Source organism: Panthera pardus, unplaced genomic scaffold (genome assembly GCF_024362965.1).
Source record: "Panthera pardus isolate Hobbes unplaced genomic scaffold, ASM2436296v1 HiC_scaffold_2, whole genome shotgun sequence".
Classification (NCBI taxonomy): domain Eukaryota; kingdom Metazoa; phylum Chordata; class Mammalia; order Carnivora; family Felidae; genus Panthera; species Panthera pardus.
In genome coordinates, this window is record NW_026526765.1 from 106,723,556 (window position 1) to 106,739,766 (window position 16,211).

At 37.0% G+C, this 16,211-nt stretch overlaps 1 protein-coding gene and 1 long non-coding RNA gene across 3 annotated transcripts in view; one reads left to right on the plus strand and one right to left on the minus strand.

Annotated features, from left to right (window-relative positions):
- The window catches only part of LOC128778302 (uncharacterized), a 107,285-nt gene that overhangs the window by 14,720 nt on the left and 76,354 nt on the right, over nt 1-16,211 (plus strand). The window lies entirely within an intron of this gene.
- The window catches only part of CWC27 (CWC27 spliceosome associated cyclophilin), a 194,950-nt gene continuing 181,204 nt past the window's right edge, over nt 2,466-16,211 (minus strand). The window contains exons 14-15 of one of the 2 annotated variants that reach the window (XR_002071342.2): nt 5,060-5,153; nt 2,967-3,072 (exon numbers count right to left, since the gene is read on the minus strand). Coding sequence is in view for 1 of the 2 variants with exons in the window: in XM_019414333.2 (XP_019269878.1) it covers nt 2,910-3,072 (163 nt within the window). In the remaining variant the exon portion in view is untranslated. Of the gene's footprint in view, nt 3,073-5,059; nt 5,154-16,211 lie in introns of both variants that reach the window. The other variant, XM_019414333.2, reaches the window with a different exon arrangement.

Genomic DNA, 16,211 nt, shown 5'->3' on the forward strand with positions numbered 1-16,211 from the left:
TCTATCTAATCTTTGAAATTTCATATCTTTCTGCTCCTTGTGGTTAAAGCAGGATAAGGAGCATTCAACCTTAATTTAATTCAATTCAACCTTAATTTAATTCAAAATTAAACTGAGGGTTTAATTTTGTCACTTTGTTATCTCTTTATACCTACAAATGTCATTCTTCCAGCTTGTGCTCTGGAGCTCTGTGGTCCCCTCTGTTGTTGGGATATAGTACACTGGTAAAGATGGAGATATTCAGGGAGAAACAGGAGAGAAACCTATAGGATTCTTTGATAGAAACAAATGCAGTGCTAATGCATTTCATAATAACCAACAGAAACTTTATGAATATCTGTGAAACAACTGATGTTATAACTTTGTGGTGAGGGGAAGACGGCACGCTTCCAAACACTGGCTTATATTTTGGTGGGTTTGTGTCTGATCACTCAGCTTTTGAGTGGGTTGACATTTCTCCAGAACTCCCATATCATACCCTCTCCTCCTCTTTGAAACATTGTCCTACTTCTGAAGCAAAAAAGAAAGTGTTCTTGTTAGTATCGGGAGCCCCTTATGTTTTCTCATCTCAGATTCTATAAAGGATCATAAAGGAAAAAACATGAAATATTTCAGGGATACTAGAATGTAGAGAGGGAATAATATAATAGGACTGAGTACCCACAATCTCCCTTAAGAAGTGAAACATTACAAATGAAGCCCCTTATATATTCCTTGTGCCTCCTCAGAGGTTACCACTGTTTTCATACATGTTTTTATACTTCTGCCACACATTGCCACATGTGTACATCCATAAACAAAGTAGAATGCTGTTTTGCTTGTTTACATTTTTATATAGATGGTTCCCTTTTTCCCCCCATTATTATTATTTTTAAATGTGTATTTATTTATTTTGAGAGAGAGAGAGAGAAATAGCACAAGCAGGGGAGGGGTAGAGAGAATCCCAAGCTAACGGCACATGTGGTGCCCGATCCCATGAACTGTGAGATCATGACCTGAGCCAAAACCAAGAGCCAGATTTAACCAACTGCGCCACCCAGGTGCCCCTCACATTATTATTATTTTCTTAATAAAGATGTCATATCCACATCCTATTTAAAAAATTTTTTTAATGTTTATTTATTTTTGAGAGAGACAGAATGCTAGCGGGGGAAGTACAGAAAAGGAGGGAGACACAGAATCCGAAGCAGGCTCCAGGCTCTGAGCTGTCAGCAGAGAGCCTGACACAGGGCTCGAACCCATGGACTGTGAAATCATGACCTGAGCTGAAGTCTGTTGCCTAATTGACTGAGCCACCCAGGTGCCCCTACACATATAACTCTTGTTTATTAATCTTTACCACTACAAAGTATTCCATAGTATGGCAATACAACAATTTAGTTATCCATTCTTTGGTTGATGCTTTTGTGTATATTTAGTACAGGTTTTCTTGAGCAATGTTGTGAGAATTTCTTTAGGGGACAGACCTAAGATTAGAATTTTTGGATAACTGGATATGCCTATCTTTAACTTCACTAGATACTGCCATGCCCCCAAAATTGAATCATCAGCAGTGAAACCAGCAATCTGTATAATAAACCCTCCGGGTTCGAAGTTTCAGATTCAGTAATCTGGAAGTATAGTCATGGTGGTGGCGAGTCTGGCAAGAATTTGCATTTCCTTTTTTTTTTTTAATTTTTTAAAAATGTTCATTTATTTTTGTGAAAGACAGAGAGACAGAGCATGAGTGGGGAAGGGGCAGAGAGAGAGGGAAACACAGAATCCGAAGTAGGCTCCAGGCTCTGAACTGTCAGCACAGAGCCTGACGCAGGGCTTAAACTCATGAACTGGGAGATCATGACCTGTGCTGAAGTTGAATGCGCAACTGACTGAGCCACCCAGGCGCCCCAAGAATTTGCATTTCTAACGTCCCCAAGTAATGCTATTGCCACTGCATTGTAGTGCCTGGGACTACATTTTGAGAACAAGTGCTCTAGGGAAAGTCTATTGGATTACTTTTGGGAAAAGAGAGCCGATGAGACACTACGTGGAAAGATGTGGCTGGTGAGGTTTTATTAGGTAACCGAAAGTTAGCTTGAGGTATTATTTGAGGATTCAGATTCTAGAAAAACTGAATTAGTATAGCTAATATACAGTAAATAACCAGTGTGAGTGGTTGTCATCAAGAGCTAAATTCTTGATAGTTCTGTTGCTAGAGTGTCACCTCTGCATGTGCTCTTGTTGCTATGCTGAAAGGGCAGAGGAGTGGGCAGGAGGCCTGCTGTCGGGCCAGGGTATGCAGTAAGCTTGGCTGATCTTACTTAGTGTATTAGCGTCTTGATTACGTCTATAAAACCCAGGCATTGGCTTAGATGCAGGTGACAATATTCCCTTGGAGATTCCTCAGGCTTTAAGGCATGAAGCTACTGGGTCTTACTGATTTGGCTATTTTTAGATATTTATATGCAAAACGACAACAACAAAAATCAATCTTTATGTATATAATTTTTATTCTATTCCAAATTCAGTACTGTGGTAACAGAATGCCAGGGAGGTTTCCCTTAAATACTCTTTCTTGAAAGAAACTTCTTATAAAAAGTCTTGAAAACAAAGCCTTCACATATTTTAGGATAAAAAGACATAAACAGGCTGGCACAGTCTACAAATGGTTAACATGTAAACTGGCAGGAAAGTTGTTTTATTTCAGATTTAGCAATAGAAAAAGTCAATTAGGGAAAAAAAAGCATGAACCAAAAGCATTTGCTTACATCATCCCACAATTTACATAACAAGATAATCTTTTTTCAAAACCAGACAACAGGTTCAAAAATACTTCTTTTCACACCCTTAAGTGATGTTGTTGGTAACAACGGCTGTTACAAGGCCATTTATTGCAGGCACATTTCTACCTAATTATCATGACTGTAATTTTATCTTCTTTCTTTTTTCTCTCTCATCAGCTTTTTGCTTTCTTCTCGTCGTCTCTTATTCACTGGATTCCGAGGATCATAGATTTCGAATGTGTCTGAATCTTGCATGCTTGCATCTTTCACTTTTCTGCTTTTATCCTCAAACTGAAGTACATGGGACATCCTGAAAAGGCAGAGAGACAGTTCAGTGATTTTGGCAGGAGAATGGAAAGTGGAAATTTTATACTATACTGTCCTTGGCATAATGAACCATAAGGGTACAGAACACCAACATGGGTTTATTGTTTGTTGGTGCTTATACCACATGGAAACCAACTTCTCAGAAAACACTTACATTTGAAAAACATGACTGGAGTTTGGTCCTGCTGCTTTGTATTTTTAGTAATGAGTCTCTTTGCCTCAGTCTTCACTTGAAGGTCCTTCCTGGATGAGAGGTTAAAAGAGCTCTACCCAGGGTATTCCTTCAACTAAGAGAACATTCTGCCAGCTTCCTTTAAAGAGCACACTCACTTAGCCAGAGTGGGCAGGGTTGCAGAGCAAAACCCCTAACAAACCAGCCCTATCTGATCCTGTTTTTAGTAGTTGAAGGGGTCAAGAGTCAGGAATGTGTTAAGAAAATTCTTGTTCAAATGGTGTTATGATCCTTTTTCTGGGGAGTTGCAGGGTTAAAAAAATTATTTTTTTTCGTGCAAAACGAAACTAAGCTTTGGCATGGCTCCATGGACTAATTTCCTCCTCTTACTGTTGATTACAACAAATTTAACCATCCTGCTTTCCCACTTTATCAAATGCTTACTGGTCTTAAGGTATCAACATGTGCTTGAATCGTAAGTGGTCATAAGCTGGCTATCCTTAGCAGCCGGGAAATATGTAAGTGATTAGCTCTGCCCCCATTAGGAGGTGTCAGAAATAAATAGGGAAGTCAAAGACCAGATTTCAAGGCAGTTGAATGAATTTGGAAAGAGAAAAGTTCAGTTTTGACATATAAACAAAAATTCTAAGGCTTTTCCTACTCATTATAAAAGCAATTTAAAAATGGGCATACTCAGCACTTTTATCACAGCTGATAGGGCTAAATTGCCTATAGGATTAACACTCCCCATACACCCATTGTAACTTTCCGATGAAACCCAAATATTACATTAATTTATTTTTCCCTAAATAAGCAGAGATTTGGGCAGTAGGTAATAGAACAGATCCCCCACCCCTTTTCCCTGCAAGTAGCACATATGCTGAGTGAAGTTTACTTGTGCGACAAACTCTCATGGATATATTCAGATTTTGAAGAAAAGATTTTGTGGCAAATAAAACATTACGAGATTAGTGATACTGCAGTTACTGAGGGTTCAGTAGCTACTGTTCTCCAGGGGTGACAAGTTGAGTCTTAACTACCATTCCCAACACTTCTATATGAGAAAAACTACTGGAATGCAATTAGTACAAGTGATATTATTATGTAGATGACGCAGAATATACTTTAACTTACTAAATGAGGTAAATCACATTCACATTTCTATACTTCATTATTAATAATGCTACTTACATCAAATTTCATAACTCATTTCAATACATGAACATGCCATATCATTCATTAGAACTGCTGACTTATAGTTCTCTTGCTTTAGTAAACACCCTTATTTAGAAAAGGTGTCATAATTTGTGTGTCACGAGTGGACCTAGAGGGTATTATGCTAACTGAAATGAGCCAGACAAAAACAAATACCACATAATCTCACTTAGGTGTAGAATCTAAAAAACAAAACAAATCAATAAACAAGCAAAATCAGACCCATACATGCAGAGAACAAACTTATGGTTGCCAGAGGGGAGGAGGGTGGGAGGATGGGCAAAATGGGTGTATGGACATGGGATGTATAAGCTTCCAGTTATGGAATGAATAAGTCACCAGGATGAAAGGTATAGCAAAGGGAATATAGTCAATGGTATTGTAATAGTGCTGCATGGTGACAGATGGTAGCTACACTTCGGGTGAGCATAGCACAATGTATAGAGAAGTTGAATCACTATATCGTACACCTAAAACCAACCAATGTGATACTGTATGGCAGCTATATCCACACACACAAAAAAGCCCAACCGACAACCAAACAGAACAAAAAGAAAATCAGAAAGTATAGTTATCTCCTTACCATAGCAATTGCAGTGGAAAAACCATGCTGTTAAATTTTAAGAGTGGTGACAATGAAGCCCATGCTTCCTGTTTCCAATTTAAGTTGTTTCTATCTTCATTAAAAAAGAGCAGATATATTTAATGGAAGAAATGGAAAAAAGAGCTCTGAATTAAGGTAACAAAGAAAAAGCACCAATTTTATCATAAATATCATATAATTTAGTAAGATAAATTTGTAGATTCTTTGTGGGAGGAGGAAAATAGGGTATTCATAGGTATTGATTACAACTTTTCAATTGGAGATAACTAATAAAATCCCAGATGTTACAAATACGAAAAAAAAAAAAAAAAGAAATGCATCATAGGATCATTGCTTATTTAAATGGATTCCTCAGAGTTTGATTTTCCTGTCCTTTCAATTTCCTACAGTATTTAAGTATTAGCTTCTGAGAATAAACAATCTCAACTCGTAGAAAAAGGCTCATCATTCTACATTCATGGTAACAAGGGACTACTAGACCCAGTTTGAAACACAAACTGGATTTAATAAATTAATGATTTGCATAGGCCTAAATGACCAGTGACAACTCAGTTCAGTAAACACACCTCTGAAAGCCAACTAATCAGTGACAGCCTTATGATTTTGAAGGTTGGCCAATCAGTGGTCAACTCAGTCTAGTAAACACATTTCTGAAAGCCAGCCAATCACTGACAGTCTCTCCTGAGTAATGGGGCTTCTGAGGCTGATGTCAACCACTAAATAATCCCTGACCCCAAAACTCTATATAAGATTTGCAACCCATTTAGCTCAGAGACTGTGCCTAAAAGCATAGCTCTTCCTTAGTTAAGTAATAAATTAAACCTTTTGTTTCAGGTAGTGAGAGGTGGCCTTTTTCTTAGATACTTCTTACATTTTGTGCTGCATTCCCCAAAGTATACTTCTTTAGGAATTTTAAGTGTACTTCCACTGATGAGGAACAAGTTTAGAAAGGTGGGAGGATGTTCTTTTTAAGGTCCTTTACCACACATCATGGGGAGTTCAGATCCTGCACTGCATTTCAGTAAGTGCTTAGCAAGTGATTATTGTGTAGATACCTAAGCCAAAACCAGGAAGTAGCTCAAAACATGCCCTTTAAAACAATTTCATTCAATACTCCCATATTGATAGTGAAAAACAAAAACCACTGTCTTTAGTTAACTTATTAATATCTTTATATATATATATATATTTCTAAAATTATTGGTCTCTCTGACCAAAAATACAGATGGATTTTTTTGTAATATCCATTTCTATTAGAGACTGTCCACATTTCAAAAATGGCTTTGCCAGAACTTGTCAATTAAAACCGTATAGGCACCTTCCTCCTTTCTATCCCACGAGAGTATCTTACAACTATTGGATTTAGTTGGCTCTGGTATAAGAAATGAACTCTAGACATGTGAACAACAGCACAAAGTCCACAAAGAGGAACAGATTTTCCTACAAATTTGAAAAAAACAGAAAGCCGTAAATTAAAGTAGCTGTCTTTTTCAACTGTTTGTTTCATACACCACTGCACTAAACAAGTCCAACATTTTGATTAATAACAAACCTAAACCCAGAGGAAAGAAAGGGCTCTCAGCTTACAAACTACTTCAGCTTTAATATCATAATACTTAGCATGGCTGGTTACTCAGCAATAATATTTAATCTTTAATAGAAATAAAAGCATAATCAAAATGGTTCACCCATTTATCTTTCAACATGCTTTGGTCACTTCATTTTAAAAAGCAAAACAAAACAGTTATTATGATTTTCAGCATAATAAACTCCTGACCTATGTGCCTCCATAAATCACAGACTGCAGGAATTGAAAGCATGCCCACATTTTACAGTCTCCTGTGAGAATGCACATGCAGACTTATAATACAGACTTAACTCAAGTACATAAGGGTCTGGTCATTTACAATTTTGTGTGTCCCAATAACTCAGTACTATTTACTCTGTGGCTGGTCATGGAACTGACCAAACAAGAGCAGTGAATTTTTTGGAATTAATCGCATGCTGATCATTTACATATGAACATTTTAAAACTTGTTCACTTGAAGGCAAAGACACAAAATTTAGTTCTGATTAATAAAAAGATTTACATAAGCTCAGATTCTCAAATAAGAACACTGACTTGGGGTGCCTGGGTGGCTCAGGTGATTAAGCATCTGACTCTTGATTTTGGCTCAGGTCATAATCTAATGGTTTATGAGATTAAGCCCCATGTCGGGCTCTTTGCTGAGATCACGGAGCCTGCTTGAGATTCTCTTTTTCCCTCTCTCTCTGCCCCTCCCCTGCTTATGCTGTCTGTCTCTCAAAATAAGTAAACAAACTTAAAAGAAAAAGAACGTTGACTTTAGTGTGTTACAGAAATATAGAGGCTTACCATTTTCATAGAGGTTGTTTGACAGAATAATTTTTTTTTCATATGGGATTGTATGAAATTATAAACAAAAGCAAACAACTGATTGTTTGAAAAAGACCTGGACCTTTAATAATCTCACTAATTTGACATCCAGTTTTAGAAGTTCTCCCACAGTTGTGAAACACATGAAGATTTATGACAGCAATTAATATTAATGGAGAACACAAGAGAGGTACTTAGTCTCAAACATACAGTAAGTACAATATAGAATTCCAGTACTAATTTGTTTCTGACAAAAATGCAATTAGGTTATTTATGCTTATGTAATGTAAGCTGTTATCTTTTTCACTGGAAATTTTATAAACGACTCGTTTCCCATTTCCACTCGACTCTTAGACTTTTGTAGGTGTTCTAACTGTTCTACATCTGTACTGTCTCTTTCATCCTCCAAAAGTTCTAAAATAGTCTTTCTTAAAAAAAAATGTTGTTTTAAAATTAAGTAGGCTCCACACCCAACGTGGGACTTGAACTCATGACCCCAACATCCAGAGTCACATGTTCTACAAACGGAGCCAGCCCGATGCCCCTAAAATAATCTTTCTTTCTTTCTCTCTCTTTTTTTAAATGTTTATTTATCTTTGAGACAGAGAGAGAGAGAGAGAGAGAGAGAGAGAGAGAGAGTGCATGAGCAGGGGAGGGGCAGAGAGAGAGGGAGACACAGAATTCAAAGCAGGATCCAAGCTCTGAGCTGTCAGCATAGAGCCCAACTCGGGGCTTGAACTCACGAATGTGAGATCATGACCTGAGCTGAAGTTGGATGCCCAACCCCCTGAGCCACCCAAGTGCCCCATAAAATAATCTTTCTTATACATTTCTTTCATACCATTTCTTTGACCAGGAATTATTGGCTATTGTGTTAGACTGAACAACTCGGCTGGACCCTTAAAACTCTGTAACAACTGCATCTTCCTATCTCACCAACCTCATTTCATTTCTTTCATCAATTACTCTTTTGTAATTGGCTGTTGACTTAATTGTGAACAGACTGTCAGTTATTTGAGACAGTATGAGTCTTGTTCACAGCTGTATTCCCTGTGCTGAGAATGGTGATTTGTGTTGTAAAGCAAAGCCTTCAGATCCTTTGTACTGGCCAGGCCTGCTGGCTGGTACTAGCTCGTTTGCTAAACTAACACTTGACCTCCTTTTGTGGGCAGGGAATGTCTTTTATTTCTGTGACAAACTTCTAAAATGTCTAACAGCCTCTGCAGAAAGTCTCAGGCTCAGCACAAGCCCACCTTTTCATGACCTCTCATAGTTTAGCACATACTGATTGCTGCTTTTCCACTGTGCTCCTACCAGTGACAGCTAGTTTTATTTGTTCCTGCTCATAGACTGCAGTGGGAGCATGTCTTATGTTCTTTTCCATTGACTTTGGTCCCTAATGTAAAACTAGATAGTTTATTTTTTATTTTTTATTAAGTAAACTCTACATCCAGTGTGGGGCTTAAAATCATGACCCGGAGATCAAGAGTCACATACCCCACCAACTGAGCCAGGCAGGCGCCCCTAGATTCTTTGTATTTTTTTTTAGCTTTTTAAAAATTTTATTTAAATCCAAGTTAGTTAATACATAGTATAATAATGGTTTTAGGAGTAGAATTTAGTGATTCATCACTTGTATATAACAGCCAGTACTTATCCCAACAAGTCCCCTCCTTACTATCCATCACCCATTTAGCCCATTAGATTTTTTTTTTTTTGAAGTTTGTTTGTGTGTGGGGGGGAGAGTGGGGGGAGAGAGAGAGAATGTGTGGGTGCACACACACACATGGGGGAGGGGCAGAGAGAGAGGACAGAGGATCCAAAGCAGGGCTCTCGCTGATAGTGGAGAGCCTGAATCAGGGCTCAAACTCACCAACTGTAAGATCATGACCTGAGCCACAGTCAGATGTTCAACCAACTGAGCCACCCAGGCACCCCTAGATAGATTTTTTTTTTTAAAGCAATGTCTCTCCAGAGCACTACATCAAACACAGATGCACATTAGAATCACTTCAGTAGCTTTAAAAACTATGCCAGGCTTCCACCTACAGAAGTATTGATTTAACTGTCCTCGGATGGGGCCCCAGCATTGGTAATTTAAAAGTTTTTCCTGGTGATTTTAAAATACAGCCAAATTTAAACTATAACACTAAAGTTTAAGAACCTTTACATTTTCACACTGATTTATTTCATCAGCCATTTGTTCTGGCCCCTTCAGAGATGAATTGCTAGTTCCTATTGACAAGCTACTCACATACTTGAAGAAGCATAAGTGGCCTCTGAGCCTATTAACTGAATAATCTCAAGTGTATTATCCATTTCTTATATATGGTTTGAAGATAAGGCAAGAAGCTAGATTCAATTATTCACTCAACAAACATTTGAGGACTTTTTATGTGTGAGACCCACTGTCAGACACTGGTGACCCAAAGCCAAATATGACCCAGGCCCTGCCATCCTGAAGTGAACAGTCTGTTCGGGAGATGAACACACAGATACCAGAACAAATGCATATGTTGGAATTGCCTGCAAAGTGTGAGGCAACAATTATAAGACGATCCATTGATACAGCTCTCTACGAAAAGCTTTCACATGTTGTCTGCTATTATCTTCATAGTAGTAACTATATGGGGTAGGCAAGAAAGATGTGGTTATCACCCCCATTGCACAGACTAGGTAGTGCTTATTTTGGAATAAAGAAAATGCTAAAAATGCAATTGTAAAGAGACCAGAATTATTTGTGTAGCTCCCAGGCTGGCCTTTAAAGCAGTTCCAAAAGAGAAGTTCCAAAAATGTGGGAGCCTCTTTGGGCACCTCTCTTTTAGATGGAACACTTGCTTAAAAAAAAGGGGGGGGGGTAATTAAAATTCACGTAAATTTTATCTCAGCCTCAGTTTCTCCTTATACTTCCTACAGTGGGGATGCCACCCCATTCTGGTAGAAGTCCCACAGGGGTACAGCCAAGGGCCCACAGCCTGACCCTATAAGGGTAGAGGTCTGGCAGTCTCCTCTCAGGCATCTAATTACTAAGGCATGCCTTGTGCTTGATGATGGTATCCAGGTCTTTTCTGTTACATATATATATATTTTTCAAAAATGTAAATCTAGCCATGAAAACTCTCCTGTTTTAAATCTTTCACTGCTCCCCATTGTCTGCACAACGAAACCTAAATTTCTTATGTGGCCTCTCTGATTTGGCTTTTGCTTCCCTCTTCAAGTTCCTTTGTCACTCGCCCCATCACATTTATATCCCAGGCATCCTGAATTGCTTGCAGTTTCCTGAACGGGGCCTGTCTCCAGCCTGTTTACTGCCTCTCTATGGTGATAACCCTTCTCTCCCTCATCCTGGCTGAGGTGTCACCCCGGATTTCTCTCCTGGCCTCTCCTCTTTTTCCGTGGGGTTAGGTCCTCTTCTGTACAGCTCTCTAGTTTAGGCTCCCTCACTAGAGTGCACTTGGCTCTGTTTTATGGGCCTTTGTACTAGCACCAGTCACCAATACTTGGCAAGAAAAACACCTACAATAAATTTCTGATGAATAAATAAATGTTTCTGAGAAACCAGTCACTTCTAAAACCTTTGGCTAGAATTCTGGTTTTGTTCACCATTCTCCTGGATAGTATTAACACATAATTCCAAATTACTTAGCTATTAGGTTTTAAACGCTTGAGTTTTCTAGGTTAGTAACTCTCCTTTCAAACTCCATTAATACCAGAGAAAAGGCTAATATTCAAAAGTCTAAAACAAAATATTTCCACCACTACTAACTCTGTGCTATGAAAATCCAACACTTTCTCAAATGGCCACTTAAATTATCTAATGATTACATTTGTCTTTTGTACCCTTTGTCTTTGAGGTATGAGGTGGGGGAAAATGCATATATTGTCCTCAGCCTCCCTCCACTTGGGTTGAAAGGCCTTGCCATTCTTTGCGAAACGTTGTCATCCACGTAATTTTTCTTTTCTGTACTGTGTTGACAGGTTCTTATTTCTCTGTTAAATTAGAATTCTTAAGAAATCCAACTAAATAACTCCTGGTTATTATTTAAGTTTATCATTCTACGGGACTATAGATAGGGAACTTAATTGATATGGTTGAAGTTTTTTTTTTTTTTTTTTTTTTTTTTTGAGGGGAGAGCTGGAAAGGAGATTTGCATTTGAAAAGCAAAAACAGTCCTTTTTGTTTTTAAACAAAAATTTCAGCAAGACAAAACAATTTTCAAGTTTTGCCCACATTTGATTCTCTGAAAGGACCACACCCTGTTCTGTATCATAGATGGCCTGCAGCATGCTTTCTTTGTCCATGTCACTTCTCTGGAATGCCCCACCACCCCCTTCCCATTGGTCTGTGTCCCTTGTCCTTTCAAAGCCCAGTGTAACTCCCATTTTCTCCTAAAATTCTTCTCTGACTGCCCTGGGTTTCATTCAGGGCTGGCTCTTACTTTTGAATTTATCTGAGACTTTCTGTGGAAACTTTTGTGGACTGCAGTTGGAAGACCTGGGTTTGAGTTATAATTCAGTCGCTAAATGTTACTGGAGGACAGTCACATTGCTTTTCAGGCCTATTTCTTCATCTGTGAAGAGGAGATGGTAATATGCACCCTAATTACTTCACATAATTAGAATGAGATTCAAACATCATTCCTCCATTAAGTCCAACACTTACTTTCATGTCAATTTATTTTGTATTTTGTATGTATGTATTACATACAAAGTGTGCTTGTATAAAGTTATCATTTTTATAACACTCTGTTATGCTTCATAGACTTTTTCAAAGTGTTTTCATTTATATCATCATACACAAGAACTTACTTATTTGATCTTGCCTAACTTTGGAGGCCTATATATATTTAAATTTTTTTTTAATGTTTATTTATTTTTGAGAGAGAAAAGGACAGAGCATGAGTAGGGGAGGGGCAGAGAGAGAGGGAGACACAGAATCCGAAGCAGGCTCCAGGCTCCGAGCTGTCAGCACAGGGCTTGAGCTCAGGAACAGCAAGATCATGACGTGAGCTGAAGTCAGAACACTTAATCGACTGAGCCACCCAGGTGCCCTGGCTTATATATATTTAAAAATATATCCTGTCTGTCCTAGACTACATGCCATTTGATGGGTAGAAACTGTTTAAAGAATCAAAGAATTATAGAAATTTTACTTTTATAACTTTCGTGGCATGATTAGCATGTATTGACTATTTTTATGTGTTTTTCCTTTGTGCAAAGTAACATAATCCTGAGAAGCAAAAAGAAAAGACAAACAAAAATCATCTGTAATTCCATAGCTCAGCAGTAACTAGTGTAAACATACAGGTACATCACTTCCTGTACTTTTTTAATGCATCTCTATACATATATATGGATGTATGTATTATATATATGTGTGTATATGTATATATATTTGAAGGGATCATAATGCATATATTTTATACTTTTTATACCCAACTATACCATGATCATCTTTTTTTTTACATGGATAATTATACTTCTATGTAATTTTATTCATTTTCTAGTATTTGATCCTATAGATAATTTACAATCAACCCTGTATTGTAGGATTCTTAGGCTTGTTCATATTTTCACCTTTATGAACAGAATGCTGCGAATAATATCTATGTGAATAAGAAATATTTGGATTTTCTTATTTGTAGTAATTTTGGGAAGGAGAGGCAGGTTCAACCTTCTTTCTTTTGGTAGCATAATTCTTCTTTTTCTTTCAGAAATGACCCTTCCCCACTATGAGTCCATGTACTTGGAATGCGATGACACCCCCTTGTGCTTGTCCTTGGGAGGGGACGCATGGAATAGGCCTGTCCAGAATAACCAGTAATTACATTTAGGGCATGGGCATTTGAATTTGAAAAGGCTAAACACAACTGGTTCAAGAACTTTTTCTAGAACTACTGGGTTGACTACATAACGTAAACCTAGAACTTCTGAAGGCCATCTTTGCCAACCCCTAGGGGAAGTCTTGGATGAGGCCAAGTGAGAGGAAAATGGAACCAGGAGACAGAAAACAGAGGGAGGGGGAGAGAGAGAGAGAGAGAGAGAGAGTCCTGACACTGGTTGAATTCTCTGATCTAGTCACGCCCTAGCTCTACTCCTTAAGCTTTCCATGATGGATAAATTTCCCATTTTTGTTTAAGATATTACTATCATTTGTAATAATCTTTACTAATGCTTAGGATATATTCCTAGAAGTAGAATTCTTGGGACAAAGATTTGTACATATTTAAGGTATTTCATATGAATGGTCTAACTTCCCTCCACAGAGGATTTATCAGTTTACAATCTCATTGGCAGAGTGCCTCATTTTGCTCTAATACCTTTTGTTTTTATCCCCTCCCCCCATTTTTTGGCTTTTTGAATTTCTTCTTTTGTGATATGTGTGTGCATCCTTTGCTCATGGAAAAAAAGTGGCATATTCATCTTTTCCTTATGGATTTGTGAGAATTTTTACTATGTTAAGAATATAAATCCATATTCATCACATAAATTGCAAACAACTTTTCTAGTTTGTCATTTATCCTTTTTTTTTTTTTTTTTTGGTCTAGGTTTACCTACCTATCTCCTTTCCTCTTCCATCCATCCCTCTGTCCTCCCTTCCATATAGAAATTTACAATTTTTTTATACAGTCATTATGAGCAGTCTCCTTCTGTCTTTAAAGTTATGCTTAAGTCTTTCTTCACATTAATACCATGTAAAAATCCACTATATTTTCTAATAGCACCTTTACATTTCTCTTTTCATTTGTTATTCTTGTATCAATTTAGAATTTTTTTTTAGTATACTGGGTCAGATAAAGTTCTAATTACTTTACTTATTTTTTCCATGTGGCTACCTAGTTGTTCCAACTTCATTTCTAGAATAATTCACCTTGTACAGTATCCCAACCCACTGGTTTAATTATTATAATTTTGGCATCTGACTTCGAAAGATCATTACTTTCTTATTCTTTAAAAAAGAGTATTTTTTTAAAATAGACTCTATTTTTTCAAGAGGTTTAGACTTACAGAAAAATTGAGCAGTTAGTACAGAAAGTTCTCTCATACCCCCAAACCAATTTTTCCTATTATTACCATCTCATGTTAGTATTGTACATTTGTAACACTTAATGAACCAATATTGATAAATTATTATAAGTCCATAGTGTTATGGACTAAAGTGTTTCCCCAAAATTCATAAGTTGAAGACCCAATTCCCAATATGACTATATTTGTAGATATGGTCTTTACAGATATGATTAACATAAAATGTCATTTTGCAACACATACAAATATTGAATAATTATGTAGTATATCTGAAACTAATATGCTAATTATACCTCAATTTAAAATATCAAATGAGGTCATAAAGGTGGGCCATCTGCAAGCCAAGGAAAGAAGTCTCACTAGAAATCAACCCTACTGACACTTTCATCTTAGACTTCCAGCCTCCAAAACTGTGAGAAAATAAATTTCTGTTGTTTAAGTAACCTAGTCTGTGATATTTTATTATGGTAGCTCTAGGAGACTAATACACTTAGCTTTTACCTAATGTCCTTTTTTTTTTTGTTGCAGGATCCCATTCAGGATATCACATTACATTTGGGTTGTCATGTTTCCACAGGCTATTCTTGGCTATGGCAATTTCTCAGAATTTCCTTGTTTTGATCACTTTGACAGTTTACAGGAGTACTGGTTGGGTATTTTGTACGATGCCTACACTAAAGGGATTTATCTGATGTTTTTCTCAGGGTAAGAGTGGGCTTACAGGCTATTGGGAGAAAGACCACAATGTAAAGTGGAATTTTCATTACATCATATCAAGGGCAAATGCTATCAAAGTGATTTATGATGTTGATGTTGACCTTGATCACCTTACTGAGTGCTTGCCAGCGTTTTCCACTCTAAAGTTACTTTCCCCCCTTGCTTTCCATGTGGTACTCTTTGGAGGGGATTCAGTATGCCTAGCCCACACCTAAGGAGTGAGAAGTTGTGCTTTCCTACTCTTTTTATTAAAAAATTTCTGGGTTATTTTTGCTTGCATCTCTTCTCCCCTCCTTCAACTGGTATTTTATTTGTATTATATTAGGTTTATAAAATAATCTTGAGATAATTTGTTTTTTGTTAAAAATTAAGCATTCTAGAAACATGGTATATCTATCTCTTTATCTGTATAACAGGTTGAGTTTTCTCAATTAAAAAAATGTTTTCTAAGTGATAATTTCACAGCAGCTGATGAACTGATACTGATCTTTGTGTATTTATTTTGTTTCTGGCCACAATACTTGAAGTCTTAGAACTTTAGACAGATAACTTTGGATTTTCTATATCTGCAGATAACTTGGTTTCCTCCATTCCATTTTACAATTAAGTAACTAAAGAGAAGCTATTGAATTTATTTATCAAACTGAAGCCTGCTTCCCAGTTCATAGCCTAAAAACTTTGGAAACCTAAATATGACAGATACTTTTAAGGGTGTTTTGCTGCTAATGAAAAATAAAAATCAAAATAATTTCTGTAGAATCTGGGTAACTATGTTAAACATTTGATACTTATTAAAGTCTAAAGAAAGTATATCTAATATGAAAATCATAACTTTTAGATTTATTTCAAATGAATTAATCAAAAGTAGCTATATAGAGATGACATTATCAACCCCAATATTACAACTATTTTTTTCTATGATTCTCTAACTTTTGATACTGCTTAAAATGTAAGTGACAATTTTGTTTGAACATTTTGACATTTTCATATGAG